The sequence below is a fragment of the Megascapheus bottae genome, chromosome 8, assembly GCF_031878675.1.
Source record: "Megascapheus bottae isolate mThoBot1 chromosome 8, mThoBot2.hap1, whole genome shotgun sequence".
NCBI classification, from domain to species: Eukaryota; Metazoa; Chordata; class Mammalia; order Rodentia; family Geomyidae; genus Megascapheus; species Megascapheus bottae.
Window position 1 is genome coordinate 20,776,425 of NC_143516.1, and position 26,488 is coordinate 20,802,912.

Sequence of the window (26,488 nt, forward strand, 5' to 3'; positions counted from 1 at the left end):
CTATGTCAGGGACTTGCTTGTCCACAAGTACTGATATTTCCTCTCCCACACTAGCCCACAGCCATCTTCCACCAAAGCAATTGGACTGCCACAAGGAAGTGATCTCATTCATGAATAAACCAATGTGCCTATATCTCTTCCTGCTTTGTACTTAGTATTAAAAAACATAAATGACACTGTAGCTGGGTGCCTACGGCTCACACCTGTAATCCTAGCTTCTCAGGAGACTAAGCTGAGGATCCCTGTGCTATGGTCCCACACACAGATAAATCTGGGACTCTTATCTCCAATTGTTCAGCAAAACAAGACAAAATAGAAGTAGAGGCCTGACTCACAGTTCCATAGCCATAAGTGAAAAAACCCAAATGAGAATGTGAGGCTGAGTTTAAGCCCTAGTGTTGGCATACACACTACATTAAAAAATATAAATAATAGTATCACAAACACGTAACGGATTTTTTTAAAGATTCTCATAATTTGGTATGAGAAGGCCTATCTCGATGATGGGAAAGCTCAAGAAGGAGAATGAATCAGCTCTCAAGTTCTACCACCTGTTAAAGAGCCCTTTAAGTTACAGCACCAAAAAAGACTTCCTGCTCAGACCAGGAAGGTCAAGGTTCCGGAAATTTCCCTGGGCTCAGAACATAAGGAAGGGCCTGCAGTGGGTTGGATGTTGGAATATTTAACCTTGGGAACTACTGTGAAAAATCTGGAGGTACAAAGCTGTTTTGATATTTTACGTTGGACTCAGGATTACTTTGGAATTTGTTGCATTTTATCAACATATTATGTACTTCAGAGTTATCTCTTTTGATATTAAAACCTAATCCCAAAATGGCCCACTACCGACCAGCCACAGCATTGACACCTACTTTCTTTATTCATGTAGTCAAATACATTGCAAATATTTTCTGTCTAATTAATTTCAAAGTTTACTTAAGATCTTAATAGTCTCTGTGCTTTGATTGTTCAGTAATAGACCATAAAGTATAAAAATCTGGCTGGGTGCTGGTGGCTCATGCCTCTAATCCTAGCTACTTAGGAGGCTGAGCTATGAGGATCCTGGTTTTGCTTGAGCAAAAAAAATCTATGAGACTCATATCTCCAATAAAGAGCTAGGTGTGGAGGTGTGGCTCATATAGACGGTGCCAGACTCGAAAAAACAAAACCAATCAAGAGCATGTGGCTCTGAGTTCAAGCCCTAGTATCTGCACAAAAATTAAAATACATAACAAATATCTAGAAAAAAAGTAAACTATACAGTTGTACTTTTAAAGGAGGTTTTAAAAAAAAGGAGAAAGCAGGAGTCATAGCTCAAGTCATAGAGAATTTGCCTTGCACAGGCAAGTCCCAGAATTTAATTCCTAGCACCACCAAAAAACAAAAGCAGAAAATGGTAAGTGCTTCATATAATATTAGTCACAGTAAAAAAGATGTTTCATTTCATCATGCTTGGGGAACATGCTCCTATAAAACTTTCCAGTATGTCTCACATAAGTAACAACAAAAGCTTGTAAGTTGTTTCTTAGATACAAAGAGATTGTTTAGCACTGGAGATGTAACCCAGTGGCAGAGTATTTGCCTGGCATACACTATACTCTGGGTCAGATCCCTGGGAACACAAAGAAAAAGTTTAAAAATACTACTTCTTTATGTCTGAAATACTGAAGACCATGTATAATAATAGATAACAGGCAACAGCTTTTCAGTGGGTCAGTTTTAAGTCACCAAGGTTGAAAGAGACATTACCTGTAAAGGACTCAACAGGGACCTGTTTTTAGGTACTGTGAATGTTTTGAGAACATTGTCTTCATCTTCGGATACTGGCGTCATTAAAACAGAGCTTGTAAGAATATTCTAAATGGAAAGGAATCATTTGAAATTTAAATTAGATTGGATAAAATGAGAGTCAACTTCATTCTAACATTGTAGAGAGCAGAAATGCTTTAAAGCTACAAATTAATGACAGCACAATAAAACACAGCATTGAGAATCAGAGTTCTAGTCAGAGTTCTAGTCCAGTACCACCAGTGAATAATCTTAAACAAATGGTCCTTGAGTCAAAACGGAAGACAAAAAATGTTGTCACCTCTTCAGGGTTATTGTGAGGATTACAAGAATTGATTCATCTGAAGCCCTCAGATAAATTCTTACCACTTATCACACACTGCATAAAACATTAGCAAGTATTATTTGCTCTTATTCTTTTTTTATTTTTTCATATATTTTATTAGACAGAAAGGGAACTATGCCCAAAGTACCAACCACAAAGTAGTAGTGACCAAAGCACTGTGATACAGCTGCTCCTTGGCATGCATGGATTTGCCAGCCAAAAATATTCAGAAAGGAAATGTGGCATCTGTCATAAGCATGTACAGATTACTTTCTCTGCCATCATTCCCTAACCAGTACAGTATAACAGCCCTTTATATTGTCTCAGGTATTACAAACAATGTGTGTAGGTTCTATGCCAACACCATGCCACTTCCTGTAAGGAACTTGAGCATCTTCAGAGTTTGGTACTTGAGGTGAATCCTCAAGGCCATGCACTTTTCTGTGTAGGGAGGGACATCTGCTTGAGGCTGCATCTACTATAGACCACAATTGGCTCCACATTAGATGCCATGTAAAACCAACCACTACAGACAATGTCACTAGAAAATCCTGTCTTTAGAAAACAAGTACATTATACTATGTTATCTCTCATCTCTTTTGCTGTCCCTTGGTTATCTCATATTGTTATAGTATTTCACCTGGTTATCTGATACATTGTATACATACATATTTGGCTATTTGAAGTCGGATAGGGAAGGGAGGAAAACAAGATGAGGGGCTGGAGTGGGGGGAGGGAAATGGGAACCAAGACATGAAAAAGGGTAGCAATGTATGTGAAGTAATGTACTTTCTATCTGGTGAATCTAATGTAACCCTTCTTTTAACTACAATAAAAATATATATGAAAAAAAGAAAACAAGTACATTAAATGAAAATCCAACACTAGACATTCTATTTTCATGGAAATAGCCATAAAAATGGCAAGAACTCTGAACTCACTTTAAAAACATAACAACAAAAATATCCAATGTAACAGAATCTATTTCTAATACCTAGTGAAACTCTCAACTTTATATCTTCCATGAATAATCACTTTTTAAAAATCACACAGGAGAGAAAAAGTAGAAATCAGAGGCATTAAAGAGTTATTGCTGCAAGGACATGAGCCTCGCCACCCACACACAAGATTTTGTGGGGCCCCAGCATCACAGAACAGCTAGAGGCTTGTACGCATGCACTTACTGGGGCATCTTCCACAGATGTTGCCTGGGTGAACAGCTGAGTGTGCAGACTGTGCGCGTCCCAGTCGTTTGAACAGAAGAAACTGCCTACTTTATCTGTTGGAGATTCCACCTAAAAGACAAACAGGAAAAAGGGCTTTGTCATTTTTAAGCAACATCTCCTATCACACATTTCTTCTGGGGAGTGTTTCTCTGTGTCTCAAACATTCAACGTTACATGAAAATAAGTGGGCACTGAAGTCTACATGCTGGGAATGTTTCTAACAATTCAGTCTTTGCAAGTTACAGTTTATTTTCTCAGACCATGGAATTAAAGATACTAGTATTTTAATGTACATTCCAGTTCTCTGTGTTATCAGAAAATGAAGGAAAATAATATTCACCTTTAATGGAATCTCTATTCCCAGGCAATGGTCACTTTTTTAAAATTCAGAATGTATACTTCCTTTCCCTCCCTTCTCTTCTCTTCTCTTCTTTCTTTCTTTCTTTCTTTCTTTCTTTCTTTCTTTCTTTCTTTCTTTCTTTCTTTTTCTTTCTTTCTTTCTTTTCTTCTTTCTTTCACCAGTCATAGGGACTGAATTCAGCGCCGGGGCCCTGTCCTTGAGCTTTCTCAAGGCCAGAGATTCACCACCTGGGCCCACCACTTTCCAGATTTTTCTGTGTATGTGTTACCAAGGAATTGAACCCAGGGCTTTTCATGCATGCTAGGCAAGCACTCTACTACTAGGCCCCAGAATACACATTTCTTATTCCTTAAAAAAATACCTAAAAACCTGAAAATGAAACACACCTTTTTAGAACTTATGATTTTTAGAAGTATAATTAAAAGAAACATGCTGCCCTCTTTTCTGTTTTTGGTCTAGCCATGAAGTCAATTTGGCTGGTGACTACAGTGGGGTGGAGTTTCACTCATGAAACTCTTGGGTAAAAAGTTTTTACATAGTGTGTCATAGTGCTTTATATATAGTGTACAGAGTTGCTCAAGAAAACATATGCTTCTTTCCAAGGATCTTGAACTTACCTCTTGTTTGATCTTCTTCAGTAAGGGTAGTCCATTCTCTGGAAATTCAGGAACAATTCCAGATTCGTCAGATTCCTGTTTAATCACATCCTGCAGATCTTCCACTAGATGAGAGGGTGTCTGAGGCTGCAGGAAAGAATGGATAGTCTGTTGTTAAAGGATAATTTCTATCTGTGTTAATAAATTGACTAAGCCCAAGGACTTTTTAGAACTTACTAGCATCTTCAAGGGACCATATTTAATTTCTTGAGCTGCGAGAGCATGTTTAAATGGTGTAGGAGTTCTTGGAGAGCTTTCTAGGATTGACCTTTTGATAGCTGGAGTTCTAAAGCTGCAAGAGAACAAACAATAACTAAATATGGAAGACAGATATGCATTACATTGCTCTACTGATCAAGTAATTTTTCCAAAAAGTATACTAAAGTCTGTTACTGGTATGGAATTGGGTGTCTCACCAATCATATGTATTCATTAATGAAAAGATAGCATGCATACCATATATTTACAAATATTTCAAAATATTATACCTCAAAGACTAAAAGCACTGAAATAAAGTTTCATCTAAAAGGTTCTAAAGATACAAGTAATGTCCCTCGGTCTGTATAATGACTACATACATATTGTTATATCTGATACCATTTGCAAATCAATTTTATCTACTTACTAAAACTGAGCCAACACTAGAAAATCTTTGTTAATCTTATATAGAAATAGTAAGAGTGTACTTTTCTCAGGTCCCTTATAATTTACATGTATTTTCTTTACTATTTCCTTGAGTAGGTGTCATCTTTATCACATAATATTCATGTTATAACTCCTGAGCTTTAATCACATGGGGGTATTAACAGAGGTCCTTTTTTCTACATAAAACTTAAAAAGAAAATAACTAAGATTAAAACTACCAACTCAGTAAAGAACTATACTTGATTCATTTTGAAGCTTAGAATTGGAGAAGGAAGTTGAAAATCTTTTTAGTGAGAAAAAAGCCCTTATTCAGTGAACAAACTAGATGGAAACATATGAAAATTATGCTCTATGTATACAGGAAAATTTTGGCATGAACTACAAATGATAATTTAGTTTATCTCCATCTACTACCCAGAGTATGTGATCAAAACACATACTCAATGTGGGAATATAGATGAGACATACAGGTGAATTAGCAAAATTATAAACATATAAGCAGGCAAGACATTCGAGGACTACATTTTCTTTATTCTGAGGCAATGAAGATAAATATTTTTCTTCATGAATCAAGGACTTACATGGCATTTTCCTTGTGAGTTTTCACAGTCTGGTCTCTATGAAATGGTGTTGTAACAGTCAATTTGTGACCATTGAGAGGAGTGGAGGTTAAAGAAGGCATTTCCATGTCTAAGTTTTCATGGGTACTAGGAGTGTTTAAGAACTAAACATAAAGAGAAAGAAAAAAATTACTGGTTCTCTAGTCAGCAAAATTTAAAAATCACACCTAGACAAACAAGCATGTTTTTTACTGACCCATTACCCAAAACAATAAACATGTTCAGAATCAACTAGCATTTGGGAGGGAACTGTTGTACTTTAAAAGAGCACCCAAAATTTGGAATTTTAGAAATAAAATTTAGGGTCAATGCTGAAAAGCTGGTAAAATCCTAAGAAAATATTCTCAATAAGTGATAATTTTCATTGAAGAGAATGAGAAAATTCTTTATTAATATTAAAAAGATTATGCATAGTACATAATACTTGATGATGACAATAGACAACTATGGTACTGGAAAAAAAGATTAAAGTTTTTAAAAAATATTTTCTTCCATATTGTTTTCTTTTTAAGAAAATAACTCTATGTTATATAAGATTTTGCTTACTAACATTATTTCCACCTAACTATGTGGAAAATTATTGATAATAATATATAGCTCTCAGAATACAAAAGTCTTGGGGAGAGGGGAACAGGTATTCCTAAAATGATTCCAAGGTAAAGTGAGGTTGAGAAACACAATATATCATAACATTCTCCTAGAAATTCACAACACATGTTAAGCATCTTAATAACTATAAGGTGAATGGAGCCGGTGGTCTTTTTTTATAATATCAGTTACTCTGGAGGCTAAGGTAGGAGGACCCACAGTCCAAGACCAGCCCTAGGCAAAAGCATAAGAAGAAAAACTAAAAAAATAAAATGACTATGGGTATGGTTCAAGTGATAGAGTGTGTGGCTTAGGAATTAAGCTGGAGTCCCTGAGTACAACAAACCATATGTATATACACATACAACAAAGAAAACAAAGCTCTCAGGGGAAGTCACTCCTGGTAGTATATGCCTCCAGACCTATTTATTTAGGAGGCTGAAGCAGAAGGATTTCTTGGTTCCAGGTCATGAGACTGAGATAAGAGTGAGATAAAACAAGACAAAACAAAAGAATCTCCACAAAACCAGTTAAAACAATGGCAGCAAATACACTCTAAAAGGTATTCCAATAAGGAAACAAGTTTTCACAAAATTCATACCTGTATATTTAGATTTGTTTTCTGCGACATATATCAAAGTCTTACAGAACTAATAGTCTGTAGATCACAGTTTGAAAAAGACAGGCTAAAAAAACCAAAAAAACAAATAAAAAAAAACCCCTTTTTAAAACAAACTTAATCAGGAGTTAGTATGCTGGCCTAGCATGCATGTGGCCCTGGGTGTGATTCTTAGCACTTTTCCCAGCAAAAACAAAAACAAAAACAAAATCTTCAATGAATATATTGTAAAAATATTTTTCAAAGTACCAAATTAGCAAATAATTTAAATTATTTTAAATAATTTAGAAACACAGTCTGACCCATATTATAAATATCATGACAAAATTCAAAAGAACTCACATTGAAATTTTAAATTATTTTCCTTAGGCATTTGTTTCTCATCCTCTCTCTACACATTTCCACTTAAAGATGGAGAAGAATTTCTAAATCTTCCCATTGCAACCCAAATGTTATAATCATAGTTTCTTTGGGGTCAATGAATCACACCATAAAAAAATGAACAGAGATGGAAAGTGTGTTAACATTTTTTTTTTGTAAAAGAAAGAGGAAATCACATGGGAAAAGAGGAAGGGACTGAAATGTTAAACTCTAAACTCTAATGTGGAAATAAAAAGTATATCTCATGCAACTAACTACCTTCCAAATCACCAAAAAAAAAAAAAAAAGAAAAGCAAGAGAGAGAAGATGTGATCATCATCCATCAACCTGCAGCCAGCCTCAACTCCCAGAAGCACCAGGGCTTAGCCCCAGCTAAACTCAGCAGCAAGAGATGAGATCAGCACGACAGCAGTAATTAGTCATTTGTTCCAAAGAATTAGTTTCTAGATTATTAAGGCTCAGGTGTCTGCTGAACATTAATAACAGTTGTGCAGAAATCGGGCTCTACCTGCGAGGGAGAGAAGGGCAGGCTTTTGACAGGGGAACGCTTGGGAGGTGAGCTGCTACCATCAGCAAAGAGGAAGGAGCTAGAGTCTTCAGCGGCTAAGGGGCTGGCCTGGCCCCATTTTTTTCGAAGGATGACCAGTGGAATTGTGCTGTGCCTTGCAGGAGGTAAGGACCTGGGTAAGCCAAAGGCACCCTGGCTCAACATGGGTCTGTTCACTCTTGGGCTAGGCCCTCTTGCAGGTCTAGTCCCAGGGCCCTCTCTTTGCTGAAGTTGGAGAGCTCTGCCTGTGTGATGTTGGCTAGGTGAAAAAGCTGCTTCTTCAAAGAATTCAAAACTGCTGAGATCACACCACGCTGAAGAATCCTGAAACAATGTGGGAGGCACAGAGCTTTGAGACAGTGAGTGCACAATGGACGCCATTGTCACCTGAAGCCAGAGATGAGAAGTGCAAGAAAACACTGGGTCCCTTTGCTGGACTTCTAGCCAGAGGCAAAAGTTATTCTGTTACCCTGAATTGTATGGGTCTATGCTATCTCAAGGCTAGATTTTGTGCATATGCTGCAAGCTCCAGCCCTCGCACTCATGAGCAATCCAAACCACACAGAAAGTTCTAGATGGCATGCTATGGCAATATCCAGTCCCCGGCCAATGCTTTTTAACCAAGGAAACCAAGGAAATGAAGTGTCTTGAGGAGTGATTTCACTGATGTATCTCAGTGAACCAAGGGAACTCCTAGTCAATGTTCATTCCTTTGGAAAGTACTACCCACCCACAAACTGATTATTACTTCACGTACACTGAAAGAGTGCTTTAAGTCCCATAATTCATAATAAGCTATTCAAAGGCAAAGGCAAATTCTAGAGAAGTACAAAGAGGAAAAACTAAAATTCAGTTAAAAGTAACTCAAACATTATCCTATAACCTCTGTGAGTTATTTTGCCTTACAAGTCGTCAACGTTATTATTTTACAAAGAAATATGCATTTAAAGGAAATGGGCAGAAAGTTTCCTTTTGTCTGGGTAGCTTAGGAAATTGGATCTCTGCAAAGCAAACATCTTCAGGAAGACTAAAATCATCCTTTTACCTTTACCTGCATCTAGGCCAATTATATATGTGCGATAAAATAATGGCAATTATTTTTCAAGTGCATTTTCTAATTCCTCTTCCAGAAACATGTACTTGCCTGGACAATTCTACTTACAGAATCTATAAATTGGAGTGTTTCTGCGAATTCTAAGAGGTTCTTAACATTATCCAGAATGGTGCCCTGGTGGACGATCATACATCTTGCTGGTGAGGCACTTTCTTCAGGCAGGGAACCAGGATCCACCGGCAGAGATGGAGTGGAGTGGGGCTCTCCCAAACAGGAAACAGGTGCACCGTCTCCATGAGGTCTGCTGTGGTCGGCAGTGGAGGTGCTCTGCCACCCGGGGTAGCTGCATGTGTGGTTCTGGGTCTGAGGAAGGGGGTGGGGGAGGTTGGGTGTAGAAATAAAGAAAAGAGCGGGGTAAAGAAAGGAAGAAGGAACTTAGCAATGATATTGCACAAGGTATCAGATGCTGTTGGAGGAAAGATAAAGCTAGTTGCATCATCCAAAACTTATGCCTATGAGACAGTTGTCAAGATGTTTCCTTCTTGTTAGGATGAGCCCCCCACTTTTTAGAAGTTGGTACCTATATGATTGCCCTAATGGCTGTCACTGTTGCTAAAGCTTCAACTCATGGGCCTGTGTCAAAGAGTATTATTCTCATATTAAATCTCTGAGAAATCTACTGGAGTATAATTTGCAAAAGGTGATCAATGACTGCTGGAGTTAGGACCTATCCTATTTGCAAGCTCATCTACAGAAAGATTATGCCTTACTGATAAAATGAACCGCATTTTAAAACTCTAACTTGACATTTAACCTTTAAGCCTTTAAACATGGCTAAATAAGCTAACACTACATAGTAAAAGACACTAAAGTGTTGATCCTTAAGGAAGTACTCCTTAGAGAAAAACACAATTGAAGGCATTGTACATATTCTGTTGCCTCTACCCCTTCCCAAGGCTACAGATTGCACTGGACCAGAGAAGGCCTGCCAAATCAACGTGGTTAGAAAAGCAGAAGAGCAAATTAACAGAAGTCTCCTTACAGCATGACCACGCAACAAGAGAAATTGCAAAACGGTAACTAAAGTGAAAAAGCAGTGGAACTGGCATGTGCACATAATCACTTTTTATTTCAGACAACCAAATGGATCCCCAAGGATCCCTTCTGAGTGTCACTTCTTTTTCATGCACTGTGTTAGTTAACTATGTAGTTTACAAAGTGCAAGCTGCTGCCCACCACTAAAAAGAAGTCAGAATTCAGTAATGGTCCAAACAGCTTCCAGGCATACCAATGAAAGAGTGCAGTTAAAGTTGCTTTGGGGAAGATACATATATATATTATATATACACATATATATACTCATATATATGTATATATGTGTATACCTATAGTTTATGTGTTTATAGTTTATATATTTTAATATTTTATATATTTCACATGTCATAGTTTAGATATTATAGATTTACATATATGCATCTATATCCACAGATATATTCATATATATATAACATGTATATACTGAATATACATCAAATAATGTTTGACAATATAAAATATGAAAATACAGGTACAAAAACAATAGAAAAAGCAAAGAAAATCAGACAAATAGGCATTGATGGATATAAAACATTGTAAAGCAATGCAGATTTTTCATTCATTTTATCTTTGTTAGTCTTTGAATTCATTAGTCTTTCATAGAAAAAAAAGAATAGTCACAAAAAAGGTACTATATTTCTATTACAATAACAATAAGAATATTTCCAGCAGTCCTAAATTCAAGCCCCAGTAACAGAAGTCCTTGTGATGAAACCTACATTGTAAGGCAAGGACATAAAAAAATAATTTACTTACATTAAAATTTAGCAAAATTGCAGTGGGGGAGGGGATTATTTCCAATTTAATGAACATTCTGATAAGCCACAGCATTAAAAAAAAATGTCTTGTGGGAGGGGGTGGGGGAAGGGAAGTGGGGACAAAAAACATGAGAGGGGGTGACAATGTGAAGAATGCACCTTCCATCTAACGAATATAATGTAACCCTTCTATTAATTACAATAAAAAAGCATAAAAAATGTCTTGTGCTTAAACACTAAATGGATTTCTAGCATGTAAGCCTTGTTTAGTATTTAGAAGAGAAGAAAAAAAGATACAGCAGAATTCTAGAGACAGACTGGCCCATCTCACCCCACCCCAGCTCACAAGTGTCAGCCTTACTGGTAATGCCTGTTGTCCTTTCAGCTCATTCTCAGTAGACATTAGAAGCAACTCTAATTCCTTTATTCTCTTCTCTTTCTCAGGGTCTTCATCATTATAGTGTCTCTGGAATTACAAGTTAAGGAGAGAAAGACAGACTTAGAATTTGAGCTACCAAACCCAGGTCAGAGTTTCAGTGCAAAACCAACACCAGAATTCCTCTTGAATACTACTTAGGAAGTCATGGGAGATCGGATCCAGAATGGATATTGACTGATGTGTTACTTCAACTTGCAACATGGAAGCATGATTACAAGTTTCTGGAGTATAAACTCACTCAAGAAACCAAGATGGGTAGGTTGCTGATCTGAATGTTCCCCTCCCCTCTTTCTTTTTATTTAAGTTGGTTGGGTGAAAATATGTATATAAATGGAATAAAGAAAGCATGTCTTCAATGCAGTGTCTTACCCAGCTAGCGAGTTCATTTATAGGGTGGGTGGTCTTACCTGAATGGCTGCAGCAGCTGGCTGAGGGACATTGACTATATTTACATGTAACGCTACAGGATATGGAACATGGCTGGATACCTAGTTGGAAAAGCAAAAGAAAGGCCCAGTCATTACTGGTTACAAATGCTTCAGGGCTTTGACTTTCCTGAGGTTTTCTTCTGGCACTGAGAGATAGTACTTTACTAATAAAATTCATCAAACAAATTTTCAAAACTCTAATGTGATATTCAGTCAAGAACTAAAGCCATGTAGGGAAAGAAACTAAAGTGTTGATCTGTAAAAAAACATTACTTAGGCCGGGAGTTTGGCCTAGTGGCTAAAGTGCTTGCCTAGCATGCGCAAAGACCCGGGTTCGATTCCTTGGTACCACATACATACAAAAAAAAAGCTGGAAGTGGTGCTGAGGCTCAAGTGGTAGAGCTCTAGCCTTGAGAAAGTCCAAGGACAGTGCTCAGGCCCTGAGCTCAAGCCCAGGACTGGCAAAAAAAAAAAAAAAAAAACATTACTTAGAGAAAAACACAATGGGAAATAAAAATTAAAATATATTCATGAATGTATGAAAGAAATCTTCATGGAAAATAGTGGCTCTAGCTGCTTGTAACTAATAATTTTTAAAAAGCACAAAATCTCTGAAAATTCATTCACCTCAAGATCTTCTTGGAAAATTTATAGTTGAATGCATGGAACAGATAATGAAGAGTAAAAACCATTATAAGTATATTTGTATAATATTTGCATAGGATCTCTGTATTTGTAAGTTTTGTTATTTTTTATTGATAATTCTAAGTTAATCTTTCCTGTTATTTTTTCTCATTATTCTTCTTTTCTACCCACTATAAATCCTCTCTCCATAGATTTAAGTATTTAAAAAGAGGAAGGAATGACACTAATTCAAAGGAAGATGAGAAGGAAATTTCAGACAATTAATGGCAATAAAGTTCTGCTCTTGACTCCTATTTATGAAATGACTGCATTAAGATACTTTTCTAGAACACTGTCAGAATTGATTTTACAACCATCTATTGTACTTTGGTTTAGGTATCTTCTCTTTCAATCTTTACATGTAGTAGTAATACTACATGTATTCACTTCTCATTTTGGAAGGGAAAAAATAGTAGCTCATAAAAATAGCTCATTTTTCCTCCAAAGACTAAACATAGATCTCACCTATGATCCAGCAATTCCACTCCTTGGCATTTACCTGATCATCCAGAAACAAAGACATACTAAAGCCACTAGCACAACAATGTTCATTGCAGCACTATTTACCACAGCAAAGATATGAAACCAACCCAGATGCCCCTCAACAAGATGTGGTATTTATACACAATGGAATTCTATACTGCCATAAGAAAGAATGACATTGCCCCATTTGTAAGGAAATGGAAAGACTTTGAAAAAAAATCATATTAAGTGAAGTAAGCCAGACCCAAAGGAACAGAGGCTCAATGGTTTCCCTCATTTGTAATAATTAGTACAAACCTTGGACTCTCCTAGCAGAGGATTACAATAGCTCAAAACCTAGATACATAAGGCCATATAGGATGAGGCTAAATGAAAGGACCTCTAGGATATGGAGATAGGAACTTTTTCTTGTGTGATTTTTGTTCTTATTGTACTATGTTATTTCTCATCTCTTTTGTTGTCCCTTGGTCATTCTCATATTGTTACAATATCTTACCCTGTTATCTGGTATAATGTATATATGTTTATTTGTTTATTTGAAATAGGAAAGGGGAGAGAGGAAAACAAGATGAGGGGAGGGGGTGAGAGGAGGGAAATGGGGACAAAAACATGAGAAGGGGTATCAATGTGTGTGAAGTAATGCACCTTCTATCTGGCAAATATAACTGTAATTCTTTTATTAATTATAATAAAAATGATCGAAACAAGCTCATTTTCCCCATTTCTCTTCAGCAGTACATAAGTAAATTTATCTTCAGATTTAAATTTACATTCCAATAAGTTTCTAAGCAGCAACTTAGAATCAAACAACTCAGGTATCTACTCAGCATGACTTCTAGGAACTATGGAACTCTGAACAAATTACTTACTATTCTTGTTTCTGGGTATATCACCCACATAAAATCATATGTACAACTATCTACTACAAAGAGTACAGATTCAGATCTTGATCCTGTTTATGAAAGCTCCCTGAAAAGTACACAACTACAAAGTACCTTTATTATAACTTAGACTTAAAATAACCATCTCGTTAAACTGAATTCACAAAAATAGCTTACATTTTGTGCTTCAGAAATGTGGTAATAGGAATAGTCATTATTAACTGAGGGCTGGCCAGTTAGAGGGAGTTGAGATGAAGGTGGGGCATGGGTAAAACCCATCAAATGATTGTTCTTCTGGAAACTGGTAGGCACTGGTGGCTGACTGGCTTTTGAAGACTCTTGCAGATAACCTTCCTGCTCCACCTTTCGACGCATTGTAGAATTCCAGTGGTTCTTGATAGCATTATCAGTTCTGCACAGAAATATACCATAGAAAAGTTTTACAAATAAAAATTGCAATTCAGATTACAGTTAATGGACAGAAAACTGTTTCTAACAGAAATCTATTCTTTGGGCCCTTTTTAATTGTCCCTGTTGCCTCATTTTAAATCCATAGATATTTCTTATTCTCATGACTTGTAGGCATGAAGTTCTCTATAAAATGCTACACCATTTTGTTCTCTTAGTAAAGGAATATTTTCCATAGAATACCCTCTGCATTGCGAATTGCCCCAAGGGAGTGTAGCCTCGTGGAGTCTCCCCAGCACCACAGAGACTTGATGGAAGTTTTGGAATGGACATGAGACACCCAGAATGTATGCTCTTTGTCTTTCATAGCACCAATGAGAAAAGCTGAGTGGGAAAAAAAAAAAGCAACTCATCTCATCTCTTGAAAAACCACTCCAAATGCTCTTCTTATCACACAGAGGTGAGATTAAAAAAATGGGATTCAAAAAGAAGACATTAACCCCACAATATGTTCAAATGATAAAGCAGCTAAATTTTTCCATTCTTGTGAAAAGTTTCTTTAAAAAAAAAGTTTTAAGACTCCTATTTCCATGGGGGCAGGGCAAATGTGCTAAAAAAAAAAGAGGAAGTTCAATTGCACTTTTAATTTTTAGAAGAATCAAGAACATAGAGTCTCAGACCATAGGGGAGAAAAGGCCTCTATTGACCAAACTAAAATTTTCTGAACCTCTTACTAAGCCACAGAGAGGAAATGCTCTGAAACATCACAAAGAAACACTATATAAAAGTCATCTCTCAAATGATCCGTTCTCCACTTTTAGATTAAGAAGCCTACGGATTAAAATATCTTCAGTATTTCCTACCTTAAGATTTATAGTGCATAGCATTTTCCAAAATCAAGAAGTGGAACAAAAATGAGCTTTTCTAGTTATGCTTCATAATAAAGTCATTTTCTTGTCTTGTTCATTAAACAGAAAGATAATTCTAGAAATATATTATATCTTCCAGGAAATACATTATGTCTTCAAGGAAAAGAATGGGAAAATGAAGTGTACTGTAGATATTAGGAAACTAGTAGCTGGTTACCGCACTGGCTAAATGAATTCAGAACCAAAAAATAGCCTGACGGCCTATCTGTCCTCAATTCCTTGCACATATTTAGAGTAATATAATTTACAAAGTACTTGGACATTCATTTTATTTGATCCTAGTACTAGTGTGCAATGGAATCAGTTATTAGGCCATTTTACAAATGGAGAAATTAAGGCTGAGGAAAATGAAAAGATTTGGCCCAACACTCACCATACAAGAAGTTCCCAAGTAGATGAATATTTAGATATCTTATTGTTCTAAAAATCTATGGATCTGCTTTCTCTCATGAAGCAAGATTGATGCAATAGAATTCATTCACACGTTTAAAACAGAATATCCAGTACCCACTCCCTTGTTTTTCCCAACCAATATATTTTTTGACATAATATTACCGTCCAGGCAGTAGTTTTGCGATTTCCGCCCATCTGTTCCCCAGTCTCTTGTGTGCCTGGTAAATAATTCTGTCTTCCTCTTCTGTCCAGGAGGTTTTCTTAACTTCTGGATTCAAGTGGTTATGCCACCTTTCCCTACATTGTTTTCCAATTCTCCCCTTTAAGTGCTTGGCAATAACAGACCACCGTTTTGGACCGTATTTCTGTACAAGCTCTATCACCTTCAGATAAACACAAAAATAATCTGTGTTTTAATGTTACTTCATGAGTCAGTGTAATTATGTTTTGCTGTTACAAAGATGTTTAGAACTTCTAAAAACCAGCTTTCATTAATTGGAAATATGGGAACAGAGTCCTTTATTTCCCATGTAGACATTTTACCTTCTTCCTCAGGCTAGAAAACATTGAACAAAAGATGCTATAGGAATATCCTTAATGATGAAGAACATAGCCATAAGAGACAGAACTTACTCTTTGATCTTCTTCTTTGGTCCATGGACCTTTGATGAGCTCAGGGTTTAAAACTTTCTGCCATCGGTGTTGGCACTGCACATCTGTCCGATTCTAAATAAAGTACGCACCCACACAAAGACAGGATGTGATAAGCATGTAAAGGCATACAAATTATATGTAAAAAGATGCAGTAAGAGAACATTTTAAGGCATGTATGGAAAATATACCCATTCCTCATTACCTCATAGGCTAAAGAATATATCAATGTTGTACCTAAAATTAGAAGCTCTGTCTCCTGAGGGAAACAGAGCTTCCACACGAATAAAAGGAACATCATGTCAACCGTAACCTCAGTCTGTTACATGTAGATGTACAATGTACCAATATGGATGGCCTACATTCTATTAGAGATTCCACAATGATAAGCCATAATGGAAATATACCCACAAAGATGCAACTTTTCTTTCCATCCAAGCTAAGAGGTGTGTTTCAGTTAGGAACACAAGTATTTATTTTGCAAAAAGAACAAAGATGATAAAAGATAGGCCCTACTTTATAGGAACTGGTAATCCTAGAAGAAGGAAAAGACAAGTGTATAATTAGCTACTACAGAAGGCTGAGTTTGATTCATATGCCAGATAGATCAAAGTGAAAAGGATTCCCTTAGGAGGAATCTAAAATAGCCCTTTGATATGGACTTTGAACCATGGTTAGGACTTTCTACTGGTGAAGCAAAAGTAGAAAACTCTTGGAAATGAAACGGGCAGAAACCAGAGCCCAGAGGAGGGAAAGTAGAAATACCCAAAGCTGCCCTGGAAAGGAAGTAGATAGAAGGCTGGTAATTAGTTGTAAGTAGCAGGCCTTTGTATCAGGTCAAGACTGTTCACTTAATTTGTGGGACTTTAGGTCACATGGATGGTTTAGTTTTACTTTTTAGTGCTGAGGATTAAACCCTGGGCCTTGCACATGCTAGACAATAGCTGGGCTCTACTCACAGCTGAACTGTCAGTGTTGAAAAGATAAGGTACAAATTGTGCTATAGGAAGCTCCATCTACCAGTAGTGTTTGGGACCCATGGAAGAATGAAAAGCTACCCCTGGGCAGGTAGTTAGGAAGCTGCTCTAATAGCCCAGGTGACAGGACGGTGTGTGTGGGGGGGTCTGTAGCCTGACATTGGAAAAGACCAGATAAGACAGTCTACAGAGAAATTCTAGTCGTCTTAGCCTATGTGGATGAAGGGATGGGCAAGTGGAATAAGTGAAAATCCATGCCGAAAGTTTAAACCTGAGGGCTAAAGATTGGGATACTGATGAAAATGGAGGATGTAGATAGAAGATGACTTGGAGAAAAAAATCAAATTTAATCATCTACCTTATAATCAGTCACCACATGTTAATTTATATTATGCTAATAAATTGAACAGGAAGAAATTGTTTTTAAAATGTGGCCAGAATTCTTTTAGTAATCTATTCAGAAACCAATTTCTGGGTATAATATAAATATAATTATGGTTAGAACTCTACTCTTGCTTCATACGTGTAGGCAAAATATATAATATCCTATGGAAGTGACGCTATGGCTCAAGTGGTAGAGTGCTAACCTTGAGCAAGAAATCTTCAGGGATAGCACCCAGGCCCTGAGTTCAAGCCCCAGCACTGGCACAAAAAGAAAAAAGAAAATAAGACACAAATATGTAACATCTTAAGAATGTCTATGAGAATATGTTACTTAAATCTTTTCTGAGGAGATTGTTTCTTATAAGAAAGAAAGGTATTAACTTACCGGGAGATAATTGGCAATAACTTTCCAGTCATCTGTTCCATTTTGTTCCACCAGTTTCTTTAGTTTTTCATCCTAGAACATTTAAAGATTATCCTAGAATATCAGAAATTTACTGAATTCTTAACTCTGTTCAACTTATATAAACAGTGGAATCAAAACCATGAGCCAAATTAGGGGGGAAAAACCTCAAAAGTATTCATATACACAGGATATTAATTTAATACAGTGGTGTAGAGAAAAGACTTTTTTTTAGCATTATATGATAGTTTTATCTGGACTTAGTTATTGGTTAGTTGTGTAAACTAGGTTAGAGCCACAAGTGTGGCCTATTGATAGAGTGCTTGCCCAGCATTCGTGAAGCCCTAGGTCCAATTCCCTGGTACCACATGCACTGAAAGTGGTGCTGTGGATCAAGTGGTAGAGCACTAGCCTTGAGAAAGCTCAAGGACAATGCCCAGGCCCTGAGTTCAAGCCCCAGGACTTGCCAAAAAAGATAGGTTTTCTTTTTTTTTTTTTTTTTTACCTTTCCAGACTTTGGTATTACCATCAATAAATGGGAATTGATACTTTTATCAACAGAACTATATAGGGATTAGTATATGAGTAATTATAAAAAAAAGTTTACAAGAATGCTTGGCATATATTGGGTGTCTGAGATATGGTAACTGCTAAGAGTTTTAAGTGAATTTCAATTATTAGACCCTGTAGCCATTTAGCAAAAAAGATACGATCTAGACTAAGAATATTTACCATCAGTTCAACCTTCATGAAAAAGTAGAAAATATTTTGTACCTAACTTTAAGGCATGTATAATGTAATAAAATAAAAGATAAGATCTAGACTAAGAAAGAATATTTACAATCAGTTCAACCTTCATGAAAAAATAGAAATTATCATTTTGTATCTAACTTTAAGGCATGTGTAATGTAATAAAATAATTTAGTTTTTGTATCAATGTATTCAAAGCTTATTTACATAAAATCATAGAACATGAAGGACAATGTTTTTCAGCAATTGTTTCTATCAGTCCATGTTCTGCTCATTATCCTGTTTCACAAGTGTCTTTCTAAATGTGTTCCTTTTTCTTCAAAGATAACATTCATACATGATGCAAGTTGCTGGTATAATACAGACACAGGACTTAGGAAACCAGGGTTGACATAAGAACTTCTTTATCCCCAAAGATCATCCACTGCATAATCTCTCTAGGTGAAACGTGTATTTCTTAAGTGCCTCCTGGGAATTCCATCTGCCTGTCAACAGGAGCTCTCTGGTTTAACCAGAGTACAATGGAAGTGAAGGGGAATTAATTTCATTTGAATGAACTTCATTTGTTCTAACATAAAATCCTCTATTAAAGTAAAAGTAACTTTTCTTCACATATTAATGATTTTGCTTCTGAAGGATTTTCTTTTTCTTTTTCGTTTATTTTGCCAGTCCTGGGCTTGGGTTCAGGGCATGGTCACTGTCTTTGGGTTTTCTCAAGGCTAGAGCTCTACTACTTGAGCCACAGCACCACTTCTGACTTTTCTTCTTTCTATGTATGTGGGACCGAGGAATCAAACCCAGGTCTTTGTGTATTCTAGGCAAGCACTCTACCACTAGCCCAAACTCCCAGCCCAGAATTTTCCATTTCTACCAAAAAACCCAAGCTTTTGATAAACTAGCAGAAAAGGAAAGATGGGAAGCAAATATTGTTCTAGCTATTACTAGATGCTTTTTGAGCAAACATGGGCTCTGTGAAATATGTACGAATGGAGAATATTAAGTGAATGCAATATAACAAGATGAGGGCTGTGAGCATTTTGTTTGAGGAAATGGCAATCCATTCATTCATTAATTCATTTATGAATGGCCTACTTTGAAGCAAGTAATTCTGTGTTCAGTGTACACAAAAATAAAGAAACATTTAGCTCAAACTTCAAGAAACTTTTAGGCTACCAGGTGAAAGCTGTGCTATTGTAACAACTAGGCAGAACCGGCATCTAGTGACATGGGAATGCAGGCAGGTGCACTCAATCTTATTGGAATGGTTTTACAGAAGAGTCAATGTCTTCACAGATAATGAAAAGGTAGCAAGAAGTAGTGAGACCTAGGAATGAGAACCCAACAAAGAGAAATGTAGCACAAAAGGAGACAAAAGGACATTCAAAGAACTAGAGATAGTTTGGCAATCGATGGTAGAGTGAGCTTGCCAGGGAATAGTAAAGGTGAGTGAACTATCCAAGCCGGATGGGATAAGCTCTTGATGTCCCCCCCCCCCCCCATTCATGAGCCCATTCACAAGTAACTTTAGCATCAGTGGCAATGTTGTTTTTCATACATTGTACAGGCTACTTTCCCCCTATTTTGATGGAGTGATTAGTTACCTCTTCCCGGGTCCATCTAGTTTTCCCCAAGTGTCGTTTTCCAGACTTGGGAAGCAGCCCATCATAGTCATGATCACACATCTCAAGGTCTTCATCGTCTTCATCACTACTGTATATACTGCAGAAAGAAGAATGGGCAGACATGGGCTGAAATAGGATTTAAATGACTGGGTTACAAAACAGGCACAAAAACCCCTGCATACACTGTTTGAAAGGGAGCTAAAACTTCTTGAGCTTGGACAATAAGATTGTTTTCTGCATTCTGTTGCTGTAGCATTATAAACTGGTTCTGCTGTTATTGGTATCCACAGATACAGTGAAGGGCCTGGCACTTTCTATTGCTCTGCATGTTTAAACCTGCTGTTACTGTTAGACCAGTGACAAATAACACGTTTGGCAACCACGCAACCAATGAAGGCTTAAGTTTAAAATTTAATGTTAAGGACAAGAAAAAGAACAAAAGTCTATATCCTTTATATAAGTGCATACTCAAGAACTTGGATAAACAAACTATGTTCTAATGGAGCTGGTGTTCAACTAAAATTTAACAACTTCAAGAAAGAAATATATCTAATAATATAATTACAGATTAGGAGAATCTAAGAGAAAAAGACTTTTTTAAAAAAAAATAAGGAAAGACAAGTCCATCAAGTAATCAAACTGCTTTGCAACTAACATAAATATCAAATTGTTCATTTCTCTAAGCCTGTGTGACCTAACTCATGACTATGTTTATAATACATGGTTTCCAGAGTAACTAAGTGAATAATTAGGCAGAATCCTACTAACTCTTGTTTTTACTGTCTCTGACTAAATGGTGTTTAAAATATCCTAAAATATACCTCATTAAAAAAACCAAGGTATTCCCCCTAAGGAAATTTATGGGTTTTTTTAAAAACATTATTATTGTCAAGCATTTTTTTCCTACTTGAGCAAAACTATGAATTTTAATATCTGAGGTAATTACATGCTTAATGTTTATAATCATTTATTGAATAGATGAGAGTAATTTTACAACTTTAAGTGGTAATTTTCCTTTTAGAACTTGAGATGAAAAAAATTATATCCTAAGAACATTGAAATTTATCTTTGTCATTGGGAACTCCAGTAATCTCAGACCAATGAAAAATGATTACAAAGCATTATTATAATGCAAATTGTTGGTAAAGAGGAGATCTTATATTCATAATGTGTTTTGTCTTCTCAAACTAGTTCACAAGTTATCAGTCCCCCTACAAAGCCAGTAAACATGCTTAAAACCATGAAATGGGGTTCTTGAAATTTAAAACTATTATTCTGGGCAACAGTTGAAATGGTTCAGGCTCCCTACTACTACCAGCCAGGCACAAGTGGCTCATGTCTATAATCCTAACTAGTAATCCTAGCCTCTCAGAAGGCTGAGATCCGAGGATATTGGTTTGAAGCCAGCCTACGCAGCAAAGTCTTTGAGATTCTTATCTCCAGTTAATCATCAGAAAACCAGAAGTGGAGCTGTGGCTCAAAGTGGATCAAAGCCTTGATCACAAAAGGTCAGGGACAGTAAGTATCCAAGCTCTGAATTCGAGCCCCACAACTGACAAAAAGAATTACTACCAGTGCTACAAAACAAAACAAAACAAAAAATTGTATTCATATACTGTAGTCATTTTCCAGAAGTTCAGGGCTGGCAGTGGCTTTCTGAAGGCACGTAGGGGAACTCTTTGGAAAACCCTTTGAATGGCGCCATACATTCAACTCAACTTAAACCTCTGGATCTGTCTAGATTTGGGAGATCACACTTTCAGAATTGTGGAGGAAAGTTCTCCAAGCTAGTACTTGGGCCCCTGTGGGTAACAGAAGAACCTGGTCTAGGGAGAAGCACCATACTCAGTCGTCCACAGGGGGCAGCCAAGGTCAGGTAAACCTGCAGGGATCAAACAGGACCAGGGTTTTCTGGTGCAAAGCCACAGTTCTCTATGAATTGGACAAATGGCTTTGTTGTTTTCCTTCCTCCCTTCCCCCTGGAGCCCTTCCCCCGCCCCCCTCCCCTGCTACGCTTCACCCCCACTCCCCACTCCCTCCCCTAGACCGAGGGATTCGATTCTATGTCTAAGGTACTTTCCAGCGCTGGAACAAGATGCCCCCGTATCTTCCCTTCCCCCTAAAAGCCCAGCCCAGAGGCGGAGACGTGCGAAGCCCGGATCTGGAGGGAGAACGTGGTCTGTGGCCGACTCCTGCAAGGGGCCGCAGGGGACAGCGGGCCCAAGCCTGGGCTGCTCTGAGCAGGCTGGGCCAGGCTGGGGAGGTGTGTGTGTGTGTGGGGGGGGGGTCCTCGTTGAGCTTTGCAGGCGACTTCCTCGCTCTCTCCAGTGACCTGGTCACCTCAGGAGCATGATTAATTTCTACTAAGGACCTGAAATAACTTTTCTTTTATCTGCTCTGACAAGATCTCAGACTCAACAGTCAACAGACTTTCAAAGGCTGCTTTCAGGCTAGATGCACACGACTCCTCCACCTGCTAGACCCGGTGTGGTTACCAGAGTACGAGTATGAATACTGCCTTCTGTCAAGGAACCAAACCGTGCAAAGAAACGAAAAAAGAAAAGGGGCGCTGGGGTGTGTGTGGGGAGGGGTGTTGGGAAGAAGGGGGGGAGTGAGAGAGGAAGTGCCTTGTGGCCGCCACTGTGATTCTAGAAAAGGGGTTCCTATTCATTTCGCTGACCTGGTTAATAATCTCTGCCTAGTTGACACTTGCCTTGCAAGAAATGGCTCGGATCCCGCCGCGGCCGGGTTTCTCCCCCCGCCCACCCCCCCCCCGCGCCCTCCCCCGCCAGGTTGAAGGCTCCCGCCCCGCCCCTCCCCTCCGCCGCCTGCCCTCCCGCTACCTGGGAGCCGCGGGGGAACCTGAGCGGCCCCGCCCCGCGGGCGCAGCAGATCTCGGGGCGCGGAGCCGCGGCCGCACCCCCTGCCCGGCACCCCCCCCCCATTCCCTTCCCAGCTGTGGGTTTGGCTCTCAACCGAACAGGTGACCCCGGCGGCGCTCTCCAGTCAAGTCCCCAAGGGGAAAGGTGAAACCTCTCCACGCGCCGCGCCCCAGCACCGCGTGGGGGGCCCTGGGCGAGGCTTTGGGAAACCAAAGTCTCCCCCACCCCCGAACCCCAAGTCGCCTCCCCTTCTTTTTCCCTGACACCTAGCCAAGCCTAGGTGCGGCCCCCAGCGCAGCCTGGCCTGGGGTGCGCTGGCAGAGTCCGAGCCCCGGCTCTGCGCCACGTCCTGGGGCGGCTGTGAACCCCGAGCCTGCCGGCCAAAAAAAAAAAAAAAAAAAGCAACTAAGTTAAACGAAGCGGCGGCGCAGCCGGAAGGTCGGCACTGCCCGCGGGTTGGGACCCAGGTGGATTTGCCCGGGTGCTTCCAGTGGCCCCGCCTGAGGCTGGGGACCTCGGGAGCAGGAGCCGCGGCGAGCCCCGGGTGTCCACGTGTGCGCACGGCGCCCTAGCGCCTCGGGCCGGGGGAAGCCTGCGGGCCCCGCGCCCCGCGTGCGCAGCGGCCACCTTGGGCGCCGTGGGCCTCCGACCATTGGCGATGAGCGGACCCCGCCACGGTGCCAACCCCCGCATCCCCGGCGTGTCCCGTCCCGGAAATCCTGCGGCCGCTAGAAGCTGCACGGCCAGCTAGTGACAGTTCTGAAGAGTCTCTCTCTTTTTCTGTCCACCCTCCTTCCCAACACGCCAGAGGGAATTTCTCCCCTCATCCCCGCCAGCCCGGCCAAGCGCGGTGACATGTGCGGCGCGGGGGCGCGGGCGATCGCAATGTGCAGGCGACACAAACGCAAGCCCTTCAGACAACCATGACATGGGCTGAAGACACCTTGCAGACCCCTCTTCATTCCCTCCTCTAACATCTTCTCTGCAGCCGCCCGTCAGCTGCCACTCCTCCTGCCTCCATAAAGAATGAATGAAATTTAAATGAACTACCTGCAGCTACCAAACAGCCTAGCCTGTTGCCTATATCTGCCATATGTTCTGCCATCGCCAAGTCCAAACATACCTCGATGCATCCAGCAATTACGCTGAGACTCCCTCGTTGGCACCCGGGGCATCAAGCCAGGCACCTGGGTGAGGTCCCCAAGGGCAGCCCGGCCCCACTCCGCCCCGGGCTGGCACGCCGAGCTTCCTCCCCGTTCTCCCAGACGCGGTATCCCCCGCGCCTCGGGGCGTGCTCCGCAGGGTTCGGACCTGCCCGCACACTTTTCCATTCATCCGCTTCCCCAGCGCCCCTCCCCGGGCACAGGCTGACAGCCCCGTGCCGCGTCTGGGAACGAATTCCCACCTGCTCCGAGGCCCCTCGTCGCGCCCCGCGCGCCCCCTTCCCCGGGTCGCCCGCCCAGGCTTCCCCGTTACCTGTGCCGGGGTCTCCTGGCCATGGCGCGGCGGGGCGCGAAGCTCCGCCGAGAGCCCTGGGGACCGAACCGGCAGCCGCCGCCACCCGCTGCCCACCCGCCTCGCGGGCGTCTCTTCCCGGCTGCGCAGCGGGGCGCTCGGCACCGCCCGGGCGAAGTTTCTCAGGAGAAAGAGGAGGAGGAGGAGGAGGAGGTCCCGGAGGAGGAGGAGAAGGAGGTGGAGGAGGAAACAGGTTGATATTAAAGTGTAAACTCTGTAAACAGAGATGCCATCAAACAAAGAGCTTTGGACACTCCCCCTCCCGCCAAATCTGGCGCCCCTGCAGTGCGCACGCGCCCTGCCCGCCGCCGCCTCCGCGGTCGCCCTGGCTGCAGCCCGCGGGGCGGCCCGGCCGGCGCGGCCGCGGCTCCCATTCGTCTCCCGCGCCCCAGCGTAGAGTCTGGCGCGCCGCGATGCCGGGACGGCGCGCGGGCGGAGAGCCCGGGCCCGGGAAGGGGGTGGCCGGGGGAGGGGAGGGGGGTGGCCCGCAGTGGCGGCGCCTTTTCCTGCGCCAACCACGCTCCGGGATCGCGGTGGCTCCGGTCCGCCCCAAGTCCCCGGGCTGCCGCCGCCGCCGCCGCCGTCGCCTGCTCGGCCGGTCCGCGGGGCCGCGCTCGGACTCTCGGCGACCCGCGTGCGTGGGGTGGGGACTTGCTTGTCCGGGGTTGGATTTGGGGTAGGGTTTTAAAGAGCCCCCTGCAGATGGGGAGATTGGGGCGGGGAGGGGGGTTATCGAGGTCCCGAGGACGGGGGCGCACGCGTTTGTGGGAATGCCTGGGTGGACTTTTCTCACTTTCTTTTCAAAGACCATCTTTAAATCACTGGTGAGCGGCCAAGGACACCTGTGGCTGTAAGGTCCTCCGCCACCTTCCCACGCCACTTCTACATCCGCCTAGCCACAGGCCACCTTCCAGTGTGTCGTCTGGCCTCTTCTAACCCTGGCCCACACCCAGCCCCACCCACCCTGCCCTGCCCTGCCCCAGGCGTGCCAGCCTCGCACCTCTACCTCCACCACAGGGCGAGTGCCCAGGATCACACACCTGCGGGACGGGGGGAGAGGGGGAGGTTCAGACCGGTCCACACAGCCACCCCAGCAGAGCCCTGGAGCTCCCAAGCTTGCATGCATGGCTTCAAAAGTTAAAAAGCACTGGTTAGTGTCATGTGAAGGCTCTGGTTTTTGTAGTTGTTGTTTATTTATTTATTTTACCAGCTACAGGTTAGCAAAAAAAGAGAGAGCGAAGAAAAAATAAAATCGTGCTCGTTTTAACTAGGGACTCCTGAGCAAGTAAAAGAAAAGGGCTGAATTTATAAGGATTGATGATTGGGGGATTTTAGGGGAGTTTTGGTTTTACTTCCGTTTGTAGATCCTTGCCATTGGGGATTTTTTTTTTCATTCTCTATACACATCAATTTATTTTTCCTTTAATCTTTTAGGAGTTGAAGACTTTTGCTGACTGGGTTTGTGGGTGTCCCAAGCGCCTCCTCTCCCCCTCACCCCCCAGCCGTTCAAACTTAGTTCAGAAAGCGTTTTTCTCACTAAAAAAGCACATTCTTACTAAAATGAGTCATAATTTTATTAAATGGTGAAGCATGCTAGGTTTCAAGACTTTATCTGCTTTGAAACTTTGTTTCTTAAAAATTGTTACTTTGTTTCCATCTTTATCAAAACAAGTTAGTTACTCCCAAGATTTTGACATTCCTTTCTTCATGAGAAAATAAAAGTAACAATCAGAGAAAAGATTGTGAAATATTTCAGTTCACAATGCGGTAAGAGAAGTCATTTGTAAATTCACATATTTTAAAGCCAGTGCTTATTTCTAGGTTGTATAATAAGGTTTATTTACATCAAAAAGAAACTAGAATTTTAAAATATGTCCATAACCAGCACCTTTGTTATCTTAGGGATAACAAATTATCCCTAAGAAAATTGCCATCCGACTTGGTTGCTATAGCTGTGTGAATCTAACAGGCATAACTCCTATTTACTGAGATTCTT

General features: G+C 40.6%; 1 protein-coding gene across 4 annotated transcripts in view; it reads right to left on the bottom strand.

Annotated features, from left to right (window-relative positions):
* The window catches only part of Myb (MYB proto-oncogene, transcription factor), a 36,892-nt gene extending 12,288 nt beyond the window's left edge, over positions 1-24,604 (bottom strand). The window contains exons 1-15 of one of the 4 annotated variants that reach the window (XM_090338088.1): positions 24,454-24,604; positions 20,075-20,192; positions 17,706-17,777; positions 15,942-16,034; positions 15,471-15,691; positions 13,756-13,990; positions 11,510-11,590; positions 11,025-11,129; positions 8,919-9,173; positions 7,718-8,080; positions 5,583-5,725; positions 4,534-4,648; positions 4,318-4,443; positions 3,298-3,408; positions 1,750-1,857 (exon numbers count right to left, since the gene is read on the bottom strand). In XM_090338088.1, coding sequence (XP_090194214.1) covers positions 1,750-1,857; positions 3,298-3,408; positions 4,318-4,443; positions 4,534-4,648; positions 5,583-5,725; positions 7,718-8,080; positions 8,919-9,173; positions 11,025-11,129; positions 11,510-11,590; positions 13,756-13,990; positions 15,471-15,691; positions 15,942-16,034; positions 17,706-17,777; positions 20,075-20,192; positions 24,454-24,476 — 2,169 coding nt within the window. In that variant the 5' untranslated portion in view covers positions 24,477-24,604. Of the gene's footprint in view, positions 1-1,749; positions 1,858-3,297; positions 3,409-4,317; positions 4,444-4,533; positions 4,649-5,582; positions 5,726-7,717; positions 8,081-8,918; positions 9,174-11,024; positions 11,130-11,509; positions 11,591-13,755; positions 13,991-15,470; positions 15,692-15,941; positions 16,035-17,705; positions 17,778-20,074; positions 20,274-24,100; positions 24,187-24,453 lie in introns of those variants that run through there. The other 3 variants (XM_090338086.1, XM_090338087.1, XM_090338084.1) reach the window with 3 other exon arrangements.
* Between the last annotated feature and the right edge of the window lie 1,884 nt (positions 24,605-26,488).